This window comes from Grus americana, chromosome 28, assembly GCF_028858705.1.
Source record: "Grus americana isolate bGruAme1 chromosome 28, bGruAme1.mat, whole genome shotgun sequence".
NCBI lineage: Eukaryota > Metazoa > Chordata > Aves > Gruiformes > Gruidae > Grus > Grus americana.
This window is the reverse complement of record NC_072879.1, coordinates 3,121,085-3,137,806: the sequence shown is the minus strand read 5'-3', so window position 1 is coordinate 3,137,806 and position 16,722 is coordinate 3,121,085. Positions and strand designations below refer to the sequence as shown.

At 62.3% G+C, this 16,722-nt stretch overlaps 3 protein-coding genes across 6 annotated transcripts; 1 reads left to right on the top strand and 2 right to left on the bottom strand.

Moving 5' to 3' along the window:
* Window positions 1–265: 265 nt before the first annotated feature.
* On the bottom strand, window positions 266–2,297 carry C28H19orf25 (chromosome 28 C19orf25 homolog). Its single transcript, XM_054805822.1, has 3 exons — window positions 2,217–2,297; window positions 1,564–1,735; window positions 266–1,472 (listed from the first exon to the last, which is right to left on the bottom strand). Exons 2-3 carry the CDS (start codon window positions 1,709–1,711, stop codon window positions 1,276–1,278), a joined length of 345 nt encoding a protein of 114 aa, XP_054661797.1. The 5' UTR covers window positions 1,712–1,735; window positions 2,217–2,297; the 3' UTR covers window positions 266–1,275.
* Window positions 2,298–2,422: 125 nt separating this feature from the next.
* REEP6 (receptor accessory protein 6) lies at window positions 2,423–6,967 on the bottom strand. Of its 4 annotated transcripts, none has more exons than XM_054805818.1 (6): window positions 6,804–6,967; window positions 4,144–4,237; window positions 3,735–3,873; window positions 3,307–3,501; window positions 3,024–3,091; window positions 2,423–2,610 (listed from the first exon to the last, which is right to left on the bottom strand). In XM_054805818.1, the coding sequence occupies exons 1-6, from the start codon at window positions 6,916–6,918 to the stop codon at window positions 2,511–2,513; spliced, it is 711 nt and encodes a 236-aa protein (XP_054661793.1). In that variant the 5' UTR covers window positions 6,919–6,967; the 3' UTR covers window positions 2,423–2,510. The 4 variants fall into 4 exon arrangements, with proteins under 4 accessions (XP_054661793.1, XP_054661794.1, XP_054661796.1 ...); XM_054805819.1 differs by having other exon boundaries at window positions 3,307–3,475; XM_054805821.1 differs by lacking the exon at window positions 3,024–3,091.
* A 90-nt stretch (window positions 6,968–7,057) lies between these two features.
* PCSK4 (proprotein convertase subtilisin/kexin type 4) lies at window positions 7,058–13,094 on the top strand. Its single transcript, XM_054805962.1, has 15 exons — window positions 7,058–7,246; window positions 7,695–7,799; window positions 7,879–7,974; window positions 8,132–8,260; window positions 8,947–9,023; window positions 9,160–9,248; window positions 9,803–9,975; window positions 10,054–10,266; window positions 10,523–10,623; window positions 10,983–11,086; window positions 11,253–11,370; window positions 11,589–11,768; window positions 12,046–12,170; window positions 12,431–12,550; window positions 12,632–13,094. Exons 1-15 carry the CDS (start codon window positions 7,058–7,060, stop codon window positions 13,018–13,020), a joined length of 2,208 nt encoding a protein of 735 aa, XP_054661937.1. The 3' UTR covers window positions 13,021–13,094.
* The last annotated feature ends 3,628 nt before the right edge of the window (window positions 13,095–16,722 follow it).

Sequence of the window (16,722 nt, the reverse complement as noted above, 5' to 3'; positions counted from 1 at the left end):
TGGCCACCCTGCGCTCCCCCATGCTGCACAACCTCCCCCCCCTCGACTGTCCCGACAGTGGGAGCCAGCATCACTGTGGTCCGGTGCTGGCCACAGCCTGGTACCAGCCACGCAGTACCCTGCTGAGACCCTTGCCCCATGTGAAAGCAGGGCAGGCATGGAAAACCATCCACAGCAACCCCGGTGCTGCCAGGGGCTTTGTTTTGACCTGACCCCTGCTCAGCAAGCAAAGGGGGAACATGTGGACAGAAAGTCACACCTCCAGTTCTCCGAGAAGGGTTTTTAATGAGATTTGTGACAATCCCCAGCATCGCGGTGACCCGTTCCCACCACCTTTATTAGCAGTACAGCACAACTCTGCACCCACCGCCACGGCTGCAGGACCGAGGGAGCCCACCCCGGCCCCCGGCCAGGATGCAACACCGGCCCCCAGCGCCCATGGTCCCTCAGCTCGTCGCTTTGGAGGATGGGGCAGGTCTGGCTTTGCTCACGACTGAGCAGGACTTTCTCAGGCTGTCCACGAGCCTGTCAAAGAAGAACTCTGTTGGGTATTCCAGCTCAATGAGGTGCTGCAGGAAAGGAGGCACCTCGGCTTTCTTCACGTCCACGTACACGGGGATGAGCTTGGTCCCACAGCAGTGGATGATGTGATACAGGTTCCACTGGGAAACTTGCTGGCACCACGGGTCACCCAGGGACTTGGCAGAGAGGAGGAGGATGGTCACCCGGCTGGCCTCGATGACCTCGGTGGTGGTTGGGACGACAGATGTCCCAGCCACTTGGTCCTGGTGCTCTGTGTAACCCCGAAAACCCTTTCTCCTCAAGTGCTCCGAGATGCGGGAGGCAATGTGGTCATCCTCGGGGCAGTACCAGATGGAAAAGTCATAGGTGAAGCCGCGGTGCGAGGGCACGGACGACATGCCACCCACCAGGGACGAGGGCATCAAGTTCAGGAACAGCAGGGACCACACACGGGGGCTGAGCCTTTCCTCCTGCACCAGGAACCTGCCACCACGCCCAGACAGCCCCTTCCCGGCACAGGCAGCAGGTCCGGCCGCTCCCTGGGGAAAAGTCAGGCTGCCAAAGTGGCACAGCCCCAGCCCTCTTGCTCGCCGGTGAGGCGCCGGCAACGTTGCGGCAAAGTCAGATCCTCCCGTAAATCAAACGCAATTGGTTCTACCCCCAATTTGGGCAGGCAAAACCACGACCACGAGACAAGGTGCCCACAGAGAGGAGTCCCGAGCACCGACACCACCCGGCCGGAGGCTGCTGGCCTCAGAAAGCTTTCTGCCTCATTTCAGTAATGCCGCGCTCCAGCGCCGCTCCCACCCGCCGCAGCTCCTCGCACTGGTCCCGCAGCTGGTCCTGGGACTCCTGGAGCCGCTGGTTCATCTCCACGTAGGAGCGGCTCTGCCGGTACAGCCGCTCCCTCTTCTCTGCAGCAGCCTCCTGCCTGCCAGGGCTGGGGGAGCCTGGCAGGGGGCAGAGCAGCGGGCTCAGCAGGGGCTGGCGGAGCCCCCTGGCCCCCCCCCCCCCCCGTGTTTCCCCCACTCTGGGACTCACCTGGGGAGGGATCGTGGTCCCGGTGGGGCTCTGCAGGGAGGAGGAAGACGGGGTCGGCCGGGTGGGTGCCCTGCACATCGGCCAGGATCTGCTCTACGCTGGGGGGCTCAGGGCGGGTGGGCAGCACCCGCTTGGCCTTGGAGCTCATCACGGGGCGGCCTCATGCGCGGGGCTGGCGCAGGACGGGATGAGGGGGCTGCGCTGCCCCCACCCCGGCCGAGAGACGGACGGACCGACCCCCCTTCGGACAGACACACAGACCTCCCCCCTCCCCGACGCCCAGACAGGCAGGCCCCCCCCCCGACAGACAGACCGACCCCCCTTCGGACAGACAGGCAGCCCCCCCGCCACTGCCCCCGCCGACAGACAGACGCCCTCGCTGCCCCAGGACAGACAGCAGCCCTCTCGCTCCCTGTCAGACAGACAGACACCCCCCTCCCTGCCCCAAGACGGAGAGAGCCCTCCTTGCCCCCACCCCAGACAGACAGACAAACCCCCCCCCGCCCCTGGCACTGACAGACAGGGCCCCCCCCTCCTTGTCCGCCCCAGGACAGACAGAGGGCCCCCCCCCCCCTTTTTTCCACCCCAGGACAGACGGAGCCGCCTGCCCCCCCCCGCTACTCCGGACAGACCGACACTCCCGCCCTCCTCACCCGTCGCCGCCCTCCTCTCCCGTCGCCGCCCTCCTCTCGGCCACCGTAGCGAAACCGCCCCGCCCCTGCGCCTCACTTCCGCCACGCCCGCCACCCCACACGTTTCCCCGCCCTCCTCCCCTTCCCCGGCCCCGCCCACTCCCTTAAAGGCACCGCCCACTCGCGGTCTTAAAGGAGCCGCGCGGTACGGAGCACACGGCAGAGGGTCGCGGAGAAACGGGGAACCCCCGGGGGTTTATTGGGGGGGCGGGCGCAGCGGTAGGGTCTGGATCCAGACCCAGAATCCTGGTGCCGTTACCGGGGGGGAGGGGGGTGTTGGGGGGAGGGGATACCGGAGACCACTCTCACTTTCTCTTCTCCGCTTCCTCCGCCAGGTTCAAGGCTGCTCTGGATGCTGCAGAAGACATGGTGATGGCGTTACGGCCCATCCCTGGGTCTCCCCGGAGCTGGGCAGGCAGCTGCCTGCCCTGCCTGCCCCCTTTTTTTTTTTTTTGGGTGGGGGGGTGTCTTTGATTGGGAGCCCCCCAAGTTGGCAACAGTGCTGAGGAACACACAGACATAGTGGGGCTGAAGGAGGACAAATGGTTTGGGGGTCTGGCTACAGAGAAGCAGGAGGGAAAGCGCCTGCTCTACCCACGCCAAGGGAGAAGGGACAGTTGGGCGTGAACCACGCCAGCATCTGCAAGAGCAGTTTAGTTTAGCCAGTGCCAAAGCGGCCGCATCCATCCGTAGGATGGTGGTAGCGGTGAGGCGATTGGCGCAGAACGGTCCCTCCTCCCTTTAGTGGGAACCGTGGCTCTTACATACAGACAAACTGAGCTGCGGTGCCACCTCGGCTGCCAGCCGGGCTCTGCTGCTGACCAGAGTCTGCAGGACTGGACCGCCAGGCACGGAAAGAAAAGAGAGAATAATGGTGGGGGGAGAGCAAAACCCGCCTCAGCTCCCACCACCGCACAGGGGATGTGGCTGCGAGAGCACAGTCTGCAGTCATGTAGAGATAGCTGCTTGCCAGTAATTAAAATGAGAGGTGACTGCATCTCGGCAGCCCCAGACACAGAGCAGGACAGCAAGGACGGGGGACTCGCATTACCTTCTCGGGTGACGCTGGAAGCCGCATCCAGCGCTTTGGTGCTGAGGGTGCCCAGCACATTGTCCACGGTCCGGTGGTGCTTGAGGAAGCAGGGCCGGATGACGTTGTGGTAGAGCACCTGCGACCCGTTCCAGGACACGGGGGCCATGCACCACACCAGGAACAGGCACTGCGGGGAGGAGAGACTCTCCAGAGCTGGAAGATGGCGGGGCAGGGGCTGAGCGAGGCAGCCCCCAGAAGGGGAGCAGTGACGGGGCCGCAGCCGAGATGCTCCAGTCCGCCCTCCAGCTTCCCAAGGCTGGAGCTCGCTGGAGGTACTGGGACCCCAGCTGACTGCGGGGAGCTCCATGCCGGGCCCCACCACGGCCACCACCACCGCTAATGGGTGAGAGGAGTCTGGCACCAGCAGCCCCCAGCAAAGCCGTTACCTTCCCAGCATAGTAGAAGGGGAACCAGTAGAGGAAGGTGTCAGAGAAGAACTCGGCTACGCTGAAGACGCCGTACACCACCCAGTACGTCAACCATGTGGTGTCGTCCTCTTTGCTGGAGCTCTCGATGGCTTTGATACTGCAGCAGGAGAGGGGAAGGGCGCTGCCGCCACAGTCCTGCTGGCAGGGTGGGCACCTCCTTCCCAAATCCTCCGAATCCTGGAGCAAACGTGCCTACCAGGTGCTGCTGTGCCAAGCTGGGACAGTGCCAGGTCCCGGCATTTTCAGGAAGGTCTCAAGAGCTTCCCAACCATAACTGCCTCCTCATTTACCACGGAGACCCTCAGCTAAGGGCTGGGAATGCTCTCCGGGCACTGCAGGGAGGCTGGGCTGGGATGCCAGTACTTACGAGACGTATGCGGGGTAGGCGAAGCCAATGAGGTTGCAGAGCAGCGAGGCGCCATAGCCGAACACGAGGTACAGCCCCAGGAACGCCGCAGAACCTGCCGGCGGGGACAGAGAGGATGGTCACATACCTGCTGGCACGGGATGGCGAGGAAAGACCCAGGCTCGGTCTGCTGAGCAGGTTTCTCATCCCAGTAGTGAGAAGAGGCACATGCCGGCACCCTCCACTTGGGAATAACGCCCCCCCCCATTAATTCCAGGACCACCCTCCGCACACCAGACCACCGCGGTGCTCAACGCACCGATTGCATGGCCGCACTGAGCTGCAGCGTGTGGCAGAGTCTGTTGTGGGGTAGAGGCAATCCCTCATGCCCGAGGGAGCCACAGCCTGGTCCTGTCACTGTTTGTCCCCTCCCTGGCCTGGAAGGGACATTACCACAACAAACTCACCGCAATTCTGGCCCATCGGCAGCCTGTACCTGGGCCAAGGCTGCAGAGATGTCAGAAGCAGAAACTTTAACACACACCTACAGGCCAAAGTCAAGGCACCGAGCTTCTCCTCCGCGCATGGGGCTCAGAGCCACTTGGCATTTAGATAACAACTGTTCAAGGACAAGCCTTGCCAACAGAGCCTGCGTTGCCTTTCTGCTCCCTGTACACATCTCCCGCACGTGCCTGTGCGGAGCAGCCGCTGTTCATTAAGGATTCAGCCCCCTGAGAACCAGCAATCCAATCCTGCTTCCCTGTTATTAAATTACATCGTTAAAATTAAATGTAAGCCAAGGCTTTGGTCATTCGGAGCCAGCCGTCAGCCGCTTGCAGGAGGCAGGATCAGCGGTGTTGGGAGAGCTGGCGGATGGGGGAAGCCAGAGCACGGAGCCCTCGCTGCTGAAGCCATAGCCACAGCGAAGAGCCCTCACTCACAGGTGGGCTCAGAGGGCCTGGAGACACCGGCACCCAGCAGCTCCCCCCGCAACCTGCCCGAGACAGCCAAAACACCGACCCCGAAGGGGCAGAGGGCAGGAAAGCAGCCGGGGACACACAGAGCCGAGGGCATTTACTGTCACAGCCCTGCAGCATCCACCCTACCCTGTGTACAAACTCCTCCATCAACATAAGCGCCTCGCTGTGGGAAAGCCAGGACTTAACCTGTCTGTGCCGGTGAATTAGAGGAAAGCCCTAGCTCGGGCTTGGAGGACGGATTATCCCCGTCTGCTCACTGCAGCATTTCTGCACCTTGCTCTGGCCCCAGTGTGGGGCGGCCACGGCTCTGGGCATGAACGGAGCTTCGTGTCTTTGCCAGGAGATGGGACAGAGCAACGCAGCTTTGGAGCAATTGCAAACCTGCCTTGGGGGAAAACTGACAGGCAGGTTCAGGCAGCGCTGGGTGTCATTCCCCCAAGAGCCTTAGAAGGGATTTCATGGGCTAAGTTTAGCCCCCAGAGAAATTTATGTAACAGCCAAAAAAACAAGTGAAAGGCCTTGCTTACAAAGAGCTGCTATGGGGGGCGGCTGGTGCCGTCCCACGGTGCCTGTCCCGGCAAGAAGGGCAAGCAGCCAGCGTTACAGCCAGCCCAGCGGTCCCTGTGCCTTGGGAAGGGGACCCCGTCCTCCTCCAGGGTGATTTTTACCCAGCTGAAGCCACCACATGGCTGACCTGGCCATGCTGCCCAGAGGCCAGGCAAGATGGGCTCCACACAGCAGCCTGTGGGTCGCTGCTGGCTCCAGAGATGCAGAACTGCTGGGTTCAAACACAAAATTGGGAATCGCTCCAGAGCTGGGGGAGGGAGAAATTAGGTATTTTTAGTTTAGCAGCAGCTTTTCCTTTCGCAGGACAGGGACGGGGGAGCACGGGTATCACCCTTCCCGACCCCCAAAAGCCCATCGCACACGAGCACGACTGCAGCCCCAGGAGGGCATTGCCCAACCGCCACGCATCACGTTTTATACAGAAACTCCGAATGGGAGAACGCGGACGGGCCAGCCGTAAATTGGCAGAGAGCGGCAGGCGGCCGAGGGTCAGAGCCACAGCAAGGAGAGGGGCTGCGCCGTGCCAGGAGGCCGCTCGCTGGGGAGATGCCGGCTGGTTTCTCATTAACGAGTGAACAGGATCCGGGTAACAGCCAGACCTCTGCCCTGCCGCCCGCGACAGGGGCGAGTACCACGGGACGAGCGGGACACGGGGACAGGTGCTCCCGTCCCCAAGGCCTGGTTTGGCCCGACGCAATCTGGGGGCTCGCCCGGCAGGAAGCAGGGACCCCCGTCCGTCAGGGCCAGGCTTCTTGGGCGTCTTGAGGGTCCGGCCAAGCCCCCTGACACGCAGACCCCTCAGGTTTCGGGGAGTGGGATTTCATGCCTGCTGAAGGCGAGGATGGACGGCGCAGCCACCCCCCTGGCCCCCATCCCAGCACGGCCCCGCTCCGCAACAGCACCCAGCAGCCCCCAAACGGGGGGGGCCCTGCCTGTGCCCCCCCTGCAGAGCCCAGAGGCACGGTGAGAGGCACCCCAGGAAAGAGGGGGAACCCTCGGAAACGGCCCCAAACGAGAGGGGCAGGAAGGGAGCGGGGAGCGCAGCCCAGGAGCGGGGCCGGGGAGGGGGATCAGGGGGAAGGGGGGGACACCGGGGGGGGGACAGGGACGGGACACCGGGGGTGCCGGTCGCACCTGTGGCCAGGTAGAGCCGCTGGACGCCGGTGCGGGCCTCCAGGCGGCCCAGCAGGTCACCGAGCGGCCCGGGGCGATCGAGGAGGCGCTGCAGGCGCTGCGGCACCGTGCCCATGGCGGCGGCAGCCCCGGGACAGCCCCGGCCCGGTCCCGCATCCCGAGGCACTGCGGGGGCGGGCGAGGGCGGGGCCATGCCGGGAGGGGCGGGGCGACGCGGTCGCCATGGCAACGCCCGCTCAAGGCCTGCGGCCTCGATGGCGGCGCGGCCGGGGCCGTTCCTGGGGCTGTTCTCGGGGCTGCTGGCCGTGGTGGCGGTCGCCGATGTCCCACCGGGCCCCGCCGAGCCCCGCGTCTACCTGAGCAGCTGGGCCGTGCGGGTGGCGGCGGGGCCGCGGGAGGCCGAGGGCCTGGCCCGCCGTCACGGACTGCTCTGCCTGGGCCAGGTGAGGCCTGGTCGGTGCCCGTGGGCCGCCCCATGGGGCAGGCGGGGGCCGGGGCGAGCCCGGCACCTCCCACCCACGCAGCCGGTGTCCCCCTTCGCTCCCTCTCATCCCCACCATGTCACCCAGAGTGGGACGCTGGTTTAATTTTAAAATAGGGCATTCAGTCATTCCCTCTAGTGCTTTTAAACCACCTCCAGCACGCTAAAACTGCAACAAATGAAAGCATAAGTGTTGCTAACGGCCTCTGTGTGTGCACAGGTGAGCGAGGAAACCCAAAGGGCACACACAAGCCTTCCCTGCTTGCTCTCCAAATGGTGCTCTCTGCTTGTCCTGCCACATAAAATTCGCATTAAATGTGTCTTTCTGATCTCTGCGGCCCACGTAGAGCTGGCACAAGCAAGGCAGCTTGTCTAGAAACAATCTCTTACAACAGCTGTTTGTGTTGCAGGTGATGGAGGGAGAGCCTTATTATCATTTCAAACACCGCGGCACCAGGCAGAAAGCTTTAAGCGCACACTGGGGCTGGAATATGCGCCTGACAAAAGAGCCACAGGTAGGGAGGAGGTGGCATCGGGGACCATGCTGTGCTGGGCAGGCTCTGCCTGACACCAACAACGCTGCTTCCCACCCAGGTCCTCTGGTTTGAGCAGCAAACTGTAAAGAGGCGCACAAAGAGAAGTGTCAGCGTGGTGCCAACAGATCCCTGGTTCCATAAACAGTGGTACATGGTGAGATTTTGCTGCTCTCTCTTCTTATCCTCAAGCAAATCACCTCCCTGACACGTAAACAGGACTAACGCTGGCAGTGATGAGGCAGCAGAAGAGCCCTTGAAGGTCACCCGCAGCCTGCTGCGCAGGGGCTGATCAAATTTAATCTGTTTTCCAGAACAATGACATCAATCCCGATCTAAACATCCTCACTGCTTGGAGCAAAGGGTACACTGGGCTGGGGGTCGTGCTGACCATCCTGGATGATGGGATTGAGAAGGACCATCCAGACCTGTCTGCCAACTACGTAACTATGAGGGGCTGAGCTGCCTGGGCTGCAGGAACCGGCTCCTTTGGGGCGTGTTGTCTCCAGGGGAGGGTGGGAGCTGGTGCCTTCATCCCACCCGTGGGACTTTGTAGTGGGAACTCAGCCCTCCATGGCTGGATCAAAGGGCTTCATGTCTCCCGCAGTGAATTCTCATGTCAAGGAAATGTTAGAACTTGTACATGCTCAAGCCCCCAAAATAGATATAATTACAGCAAGCTGCAAAGCTAGTAAAGCTGGTAAACCCCCACGTGCTCTGAGAGGAAAGGATAGGTACATCTTAGTTGTTGTTTATAACAACATCGTTTCAGTGATTTGTAGCTCCTTTCTCCTAACCGCACAGCCAGTGAGGCTCAGCCTCAGGTGACTTGCCACGCTGGGCTTTCTCGCTGGACGTGAGCCTGGGTACAATGAAGCAGGACAGTGACCCGCAAAGTTACACTCCTTTAGCGAAACCCCCTTTCCAACAACTCTGGGTTAATCCAACGCAGTCGCTGGGTGTGAAGGGCTCCCCCCACCCTCTCTGGGCCGGGCAGGCAGCAAGCTTGCAGGCAAGCAGGGCGATTCGCGCTGCCAGACACCGGGCGAAGTGCCAGGCGCCTGTGTCGAGCTGTCACAACTCTCGCTGAAAGGCGATTTGCTCATGTCTGTGCCCCTTTTTGCAATAGGACCCCCTGGCAAGTTATGACTTCAACAGCAATGACCCCGATCCCCAGCCCAGGTACACCGCCAGGGATGAGAACCGGTGAGTTTTGCCAGCTGATTGTCCAAGCAAATCTCTTCCCTGTGCTGGGTGCTTTATCGCTCCAGGGACTGAGCCTGTCCCAGGCCCTTTTGCCCCTCAGAGGACGAACAGCTCACACGCTAACTCTGCACCTCAGGCACGGGACACGCTGTGCAGGACAAGTGGCAGCTGCAGCCAACAACCAAATCTGCGGAGCAGGCATTGCATACAACGCCAGAGTTGGAGGTGAGCCATTGCTCTGACATGCTGGTGGGACAGGGGTCACAAACCAGCTCTGGCACCCTGGGGGGGACATGTGGCCCCAGGCACTGCTGCTCTGGGGGGAGCTGGAGACTTGCAGGGGAGTAGAGGGTGCTGTGGTGTTACTGTACACCCAGCCATGGCACAGGGCTCGGTGCTCCCTGGGGGTTTAACACCTACTGTGAGATGGGGCTGTGGCAGGCAGCACCAGCACCACGCAGGCTCAGGCTCCCCTGCAGAAGTGAGTGTGGCAAATGGGGTTAAAAGCTGGGAGAACTTGCAGAGCTTAATTGCAAAGGGCTTAACAAGGAGCTTTGGAAACAAGCTCACAGCAGCAGCTGCACAGACCTGATCTCCTTAAGGCAGCATCGCATGGAAGGTGCTCAGGGCAGCCAGGGGACGGAGTGGGGGCTGGGGAGATGCCACTCAGCCCTTACACTCATGTGGCATGTGCAAGGCTCCCACCCACCCAGAGCCAGCATGGCCTTCTGAGTGCTGCCACCTCTTGGACACTGCCACTCCTCGGCCTGACCCTGCAGGTGTGCGGATGCTGGATGGTCCCATCACAGACATGGTGGAGGCTCAGTCCCTCAGCCTCCACCCCCAGCACATCCATATCTACAGTGCCAGCTGGGGCCCCGAGGATGACGGGAAGACCGTGGACAGGCCAGGCGTGCTGGCTGCAGAGGCCTTTTACAGAGGGGTCACCAAAGTAAGCTCAGTGCTGGCCTCGGGGACCTCGCTGGCACGAGGACTCCCTGCTCACCCCCCTCTACCTCCCTCCTGCCAGGGACGGGGTGGCCTTGGCTCCATCTTCATTTGGGCCTCCGGCAACGGTGGGATCAACTACGACAACTGCAACTGCGATGGGTACACCAACAGCATCTACACCCTGTCGGTAGGCAGCGTGCTGGCAGGTGGCCAGAGGCCCTGGTACAGCGAGGGCTGCTCTGCCATCCTTACCACCACCTACAGCAGCAGGACCATGAGCGAGGCGCAGATCGTGAGTGCCATGCTGGCTCTGCTGGAGCAGCAACCCTTAGGCAGATGCTGGTTCCCAGCACAGAGCGGTCTCATCCAAGCCTCTTTACCTGGGGAGGGAGAGGGGAGCTTTATTAAAATGTCTTGATTAGACCCCAAAAAGCCTGAAGGGACCCCGAGGGAGCATTTGCTGAAGTTATTCAACTCCAGCCAGTCCTGCCCTCTGCTCCACCAGCGGGCAACAGTGCCGAGACCCCCCCCCGTCATCCCCCCCCCAGGTGACCACCGACCTGCACCACCGCTGCACCAACAAGCACACAGGCACCTCTGCCTCTGCCCCGCTGGCCGCAGGAATGATTGCCCTTGCGCTGGAGGCCAAGTAGGTGACATTGGGACAGACCCCAGGGAGAGCCTGGTGATGTACCAGGGCCCTGCAGGGACAAGGAAGGGGGACTTTGCTAGCAGGGAGGTTGGGGGGTACAGAGCTGAGGTCTCCCCAGACTCTGGCAGGGCAGGCTCTTCTCCCAGAACACTGCAGGAGAGCAGCCAGAGGCAGGAGGAGACTTGTCCTCTGGAGGTCTCTGTTGCTCCCCTTTCAGCAGCAAAGGAGGTTGTGGGGGGACCAGCTTGGCCCCAGACAGCTAACTTACCCACATCAGAAGTCCGAAGAGCCAGATCTCACCCTCAAAAGCTAACCCAACACAGGCACCTCTGTCCCCAAGTCCTCCTTGCTTCCAGCCCAGCACTCACCTGGCGTGACCTGCAACATCTCACTGTCAGGACCTCCAAGCCCACTCACCTGCAGGCAGAGGACTGGGCTGTGAATGGGGTCGGACGCAAGGGTGAGTTCAGGGCTTGGCCGCTGCCTGCTCCTGCTCCCCTCCCCTGGCCACGGGGGGATGTGCTGCCCCTCAAACTCCTGCCAGCAGGTCTGGGGTGGCAGCCCCCAGGGCTCTTTCAGTGTAGAGCGGCTCACATGTCCTCTCTTGGGTGGCATCTGCTTTTCAGTGAGCCACCACTATGGCTACGGGCTCCTGGACGCTGGTCTGCTGGTGGAGATGGCCAAGGTATGGACGGGAACTCGGCCTCAGCGGAGGTGTTCAGTCAAGGCTCATCACCCCCCCTGGTAAGGGACGATAGCCCCTGGGTCCGACCTCACACAGGGACTTTCTTATAGCAAAGTCACGCTGTGCCCATTGCAGGAACAAGCGACACTTCCCAGAAAGTGGTCTGTGCTGCACAGCTTCTGCCATAACCACAGGGCTGTGCTTAGAGGTGGTGGTGTAGGGCAGGATGCCCACGGAGAGGGAGAAGAAGCCCCTACCCCTGTCTTGTACTTGGTAGGAACATCGGCTCCAAGCTCACCATCTCTACAGACATCTCCTCCTGCTTGGGGAGGACCAAGCGCATCCGCTCACTGGAGCATGTCCAGGTCCAGCTCTCTCTGAGCTACAGCCGCAGGGGGGACCTGGTGATAGCTCTGACCAGCCCAATGGGGACCACCTCCACACTGGTGACCGTGCGGTAAGGGCGCTCTGTGAACTGGCAGGGAGCACGTTGCAGTGAGACTTACCAGCTCCTGGGGGGCAGAGGGGGCTCCCCCTCTTGCAGCCTCTCCTGGGGCCAGGACACTCTTCCCCATGCTGAAGCGGCTGCTTGTTGCCCCCACAGAGAACGGGCTCACCATGCCCAAAACTCCTCTGTGGCCCCTTATACCAAGAACAGGGTGACTGTAGGGCCTCCTTGGGCTGCATCCCTCCCCTCCAGCCCATATGTCACTCCCAGCTCTCTTCCCCTCCAGCCCATACGACACCAGCCAGCAGGGCTACAAGGACTGGACCTTCATGTCCACACACTTCTGGGATGAGAACCCCAATGGGACCTGGACGCTCCAGCTGGAGAACAAGGGTGATGCCTATAACAGAGGTGAGTGTCCTGGGGGAGTGAACCCCATTCACCGAGGTCACGCAGTGCCTGGCTCTTTCCTCCTCTTTGATTAGCAACTTACAGGCTTGTCCTCTTCCTGCTCCTCCTGGGTCTCTCCAGCCAGCAAGGGGGCATGGCTTGCTCTCCTCCCTGTGGCCCCAGAACTTCCAGCCCCACATCCACCAGTTTGTGGATCCCAAAGCCTGGAGGGTGGGAACACAGCTGCCATTGGCACCAAGTCCTGTCCCTCCTGCTCCCAGGTCTGCTGACCAGCTTCATCCTGCACCTCCATGGCACAGATGAGGACATGACAGCCAGGCGCTTCGCAGCCTTTGCCGTGGATGAGTGTGTCAGGCGGGACACACAGGGAGCATGTGAGGGTGAGTCTCTGGGCACAAGGGGATGGCGCTCTCGGCCCCAGGTGGCCCCACAGCCCAGCTCACGCCATGGTCCCTCGGCAGAGTGCGGCGGCTCTTTGTACGCCTACCAGCGCTCCTGCCTGTCCTACTGCCCTCCGCGCTACTACGGCCGTACCCAGAGAACTGCCGCCACAAACACAGCCCGTGTCTGTGCCAGCTGCCACCCCTCCTGCTACACATGCCAGGGTGCTTCAGCCAACAGCTGCACGGCCTGTCCTCCCACCCACACCTTTGACAAGCTTGCCTGCTCCTGCTCCCCTCCACAGGGCTTCCTCCCCGAGGAGGAGGAGCTGCAGAGTTGGAGGGACCTTCTCCCTGTCCTCATCTGCGGGAGCCTCATCCTCTCAGCCATCCTCTATGTCACATATCATGTGGCCTTTTGCCTTGTGAAAGGTAGCTCCTGCTGTCCCCGGGCTGGAAGGACAGTGTGACACCAGCCTGGGCTGCACAGACACACAGGCAGCCGGATCCCAGCCTGGGACAGAGCTGCCCTCGCCCACCTTCCAAAATAAACTGGTTGTTGCCGTTCTGGACCACAACATCCGAGGGGTGACTTCCCTTCCCAGCAGCGCCTGGGCTGATCCCACCCTGTGTCCAGCTCTGTGCATCGGCAGACACAGGCAGTAGCTTCCCTCCCTGCCTGGCTCGTCCCCCCACCTCCTCTGGGGACCTGCGCCATACCGGGGGGGCTCGGCCTGGCACTCTGCTGCAAGGGAGCTATTTCCAGAAGGGCTGGGATGCACAGCTGGGAGCCCTGTGCCCTTTCCCAGGCACAGAGGGCCATGGGGAAGAGGAGGAGGAGGAGACATGACTTCTCTCCAAACAGCTGCACCCGAGTGACCACAGCCAGCTCCTCCAGCATGAGCTTAGCCACGAGCACATGCAGATTTTGGCAGAGCTGAGGCAGCCACGCTCCAAACCGCTGCTCGGGGAGGACAGCCCAGACCCACACTGCTGCTGCACGGTGCAGAGCACGGTGCAATCCCCAGCTCTTGTTTACCAGCAGCCTTTAGTCCTTAAAAAAGGGGTCCCAGGGGTTCTGCACCCCACAGCCACCCTGCTTTCCTCCCTGCTGCGGCAGCAGGGACAAAGGCCCTGGGCCCTTGCTGTCCCATTAGGGCTGGCAGCGGCACAGCAGCAGCTGCGCCCCGGCACGCAGCACGGCACGAGGCTGGGCTGGGATGGGCACAGGGAGAGCTGCCAGCTGGGGCCCTCCCAGGGGCATCGGCACCATGCAACGCTCAGCATCCCCACTGTGGGACCCCAGCTGCCAGGGGACGCAGCCATGGCATGGCAAGGGCACTTTGTCCCCCCTGCCAGCAATGCCATCCCCAACGCAGCGTGTTTGCACAGCTGAGGCGTTACAGAAGAGAGACCTTTGTCCAAGCGTGTAATCACCCATGAAAGAGCCCTGGGCCAAACCTTACAGAGCACAGACAGGAGGGAGCCAGGACAGAGATTCTCATCAGAAGGCAGCCGAGGGGAAGGGGCTCTCCCCAGCGGGACCCTGAGCCCGGGGGCAGGCTGGGATCACTGCCTTGCAGCCTGCTGGGGGAGCCGAGTAGAATGTGGTTGCCAACACCAAGGGAAAGACCTAGGGGTGACGGCTTTGCTGAAGCACCATCCGGCCCAGCGCCACAGGATGAGTTAGAGCCTGGATGCGCCGCAGCACAGCTTCCCCCGCAGTGCTGTGAGCCCCACCGGCCCCTCTGAGGTGTTCTCTCCACAGACTCCCCTCTGTCCAGGCTGGCCTAGTCCTCAGCAGGCAACCTGAGGTACGGGAACCACCGCTGGATCTCAGTGCGCACATCATTGTGCACGGGGAGAGACAGGGAGAGGAGGGGGGCTCTGCCTGGAGCAGCTCACAACACCCTGCCACAGGACCCCAGGGCACCCAGCCCCTCCCCAGCCCCCCCGTCCTCAGCACCCGGCCAAGCCGTCCCTGCAGCGGGGTGAGGAACAGCAGCTCTTCATCCCGCAGGTCTTCCCACCATCTTGGCACTGGGATCCAGTTGGCAGCCTGGGGAGAGAGGGCAAGCACTGGCCATGGAGGGACTGACACAGCCATGGTGCTCCTGGGGGGCCAGCGCACACGAATCCCCCTCCACAAGAGGCAGCACTGCCGGTACCTGTGCAGAGAAGCCCTGGATGGGGTGGTCCAGGGCCACCATCTTGGCCAGGTCCCTGCCCAGGCAGCCCTGGGTGCAGATGCAGTCCCACTGGGAGAGGCAGTGCGGACCAGTCCCTGCCACGCAGGAGGTCCCCAGCAGGGTTTCGCCAAGGCCATCACCTGATCAGCTGCTTCTTGGGGTACAGCACATCCAGGACCTTGTCAGCATATTTCTGCTTCGCGGTTGTGAAGATGAAGATCTGGGGGAGCAGGTGAAGGTCCCTGCACAGGCTGTCTGAGGCCCCCCACCCCAATGCAGTTGGCACCCCACAGGCTCCCTGTGGACCCTGGTGGCTCCAGACACCTTGTAGGTCTTGGCAAGGCTCTCCAGGAACTGCTGCATGTGGGGACACAGCTTCACATGGACCTGGAAGAGAACAGTGTCTCCAGGCAGCCCCAGAAAGCCACCAGCACCCATGTCCTGACATCAAGGCACCCCTCAAGAGGGTGCCCAGCACCCCGGGGCCCCTTGGCCACCCTTTCCCCTGGTATTTCAGCCACTGGCCCCCCTTCCCCTCCATCTGCAAGGAGAGGACCCAGGCACAGAGGCCACATGGACAACGTGGCTCTTTATTGCCATTGAGCAGCCCCGAGTCACAGCCCTCCACACCAGCACATGGGGACCCACCTTGTAGGAGTCTCCCTGGAAGACCATGGTGATGATGGCCACAGCACCCTGCTGCCAGCCAGCGAGCACAGAGGAACAGACCAGGGTCCCCTCCTGCAGGCAGGGAGCAGAGTCAGACAGCAGCCCCAGGGCCACAGCTCCCCTCCAGCTCACCAGCTCCAGGACAAGGGTGCACTCTGGCATACTGCGGGTCTTCTGGGGACCATCTCTGCCAGGTACTGGGACTGCAGGGACCAGCCTGGCTGGAGGAAGGCAGAGGGTTGCCAGTGCTGCAGGGCTGCAGGGACCCCCCCCATACTCACAGGCTGGGCACAGCAGGGTCCCAGCACTCATCCGCAGGGACCCCCAAGAAGTAGGTGCCCTTATAGCAGGGCTACAACAGTGGGGTCACAGGCTCTGTGGAACAAAGGGGTCCCATCAGCACAGCCTGGGGCACCTCCCCTCCCCAGGCAGGGATTGCCCCAGGGGGGTACTCACCCCTTTCCCCAGGGCAGGGGGAGCAGACACCAGCCTGCAACACCCTCCGTCCAGACACAACTTTGCCAGCCAGCCCTTCCCAGGGGTCCCAGCTGCCACAGGGGGATGCAGGACACGCTCCCAGGGGTCCCAGCCCTGCAGCAAACAACGCTCCCCCTGGTCCCATCCTCTCTGCTGGTTCTTGGCCCACCAGCAAGCCCCAGCATTGGTGGCTGAGACCCCCAAGTCCCCACTGCTCCCCCTGTGGGGCCTCTTTGCCCACAGGGTGACCCTCCCCAAACCCACCATGGCTGGGACACCCCAACAGTGACAGCACAGAGCCCCCAACCCCAAAACAACCCCTCCAGCAGCCCCAAACCAGCCATAGGGGTGGGAGGGGGCACTTTTATAGGGTGGAGGCACTTTCCAGCCCCAATCACCCCAAGGTGCCTCCACTTGTGCTCCAGAGAACCTGGCATCGCCCAGGCTTTACTGGGATGATCTGGGGAGCCCAGTACAGAGCCCCAGCTGCCCCCCAGGGCTCATCTCTGGCTCCTGGTGATTAATTACGCATAATGCTCAGGACCTGCCTGGGATGGCAGCTGCCACTTGGGGCACCCCAGGGCACCCACTTGGGTCCCCTTCCCCAGCTGCAGCCCCAGCGCCATGCCCAGTTTGGGCAGAGTCACCAGCGGCACGAGCTGGGAGAGCTCAGCCCTTCCCCAGCACCAACTCCAAACCCACCCCAGGAGCCCCAAGTGGGCGATGCACCCCAGGGTGCCCAGTGCAGCGCTCCCAGGGTGGCCATCCCTGCAGGACCCCCAGGAATGTCCCATCCCCACACGGGCCCCATGGTCGTGCCTGCCAGCCCATGGGTTG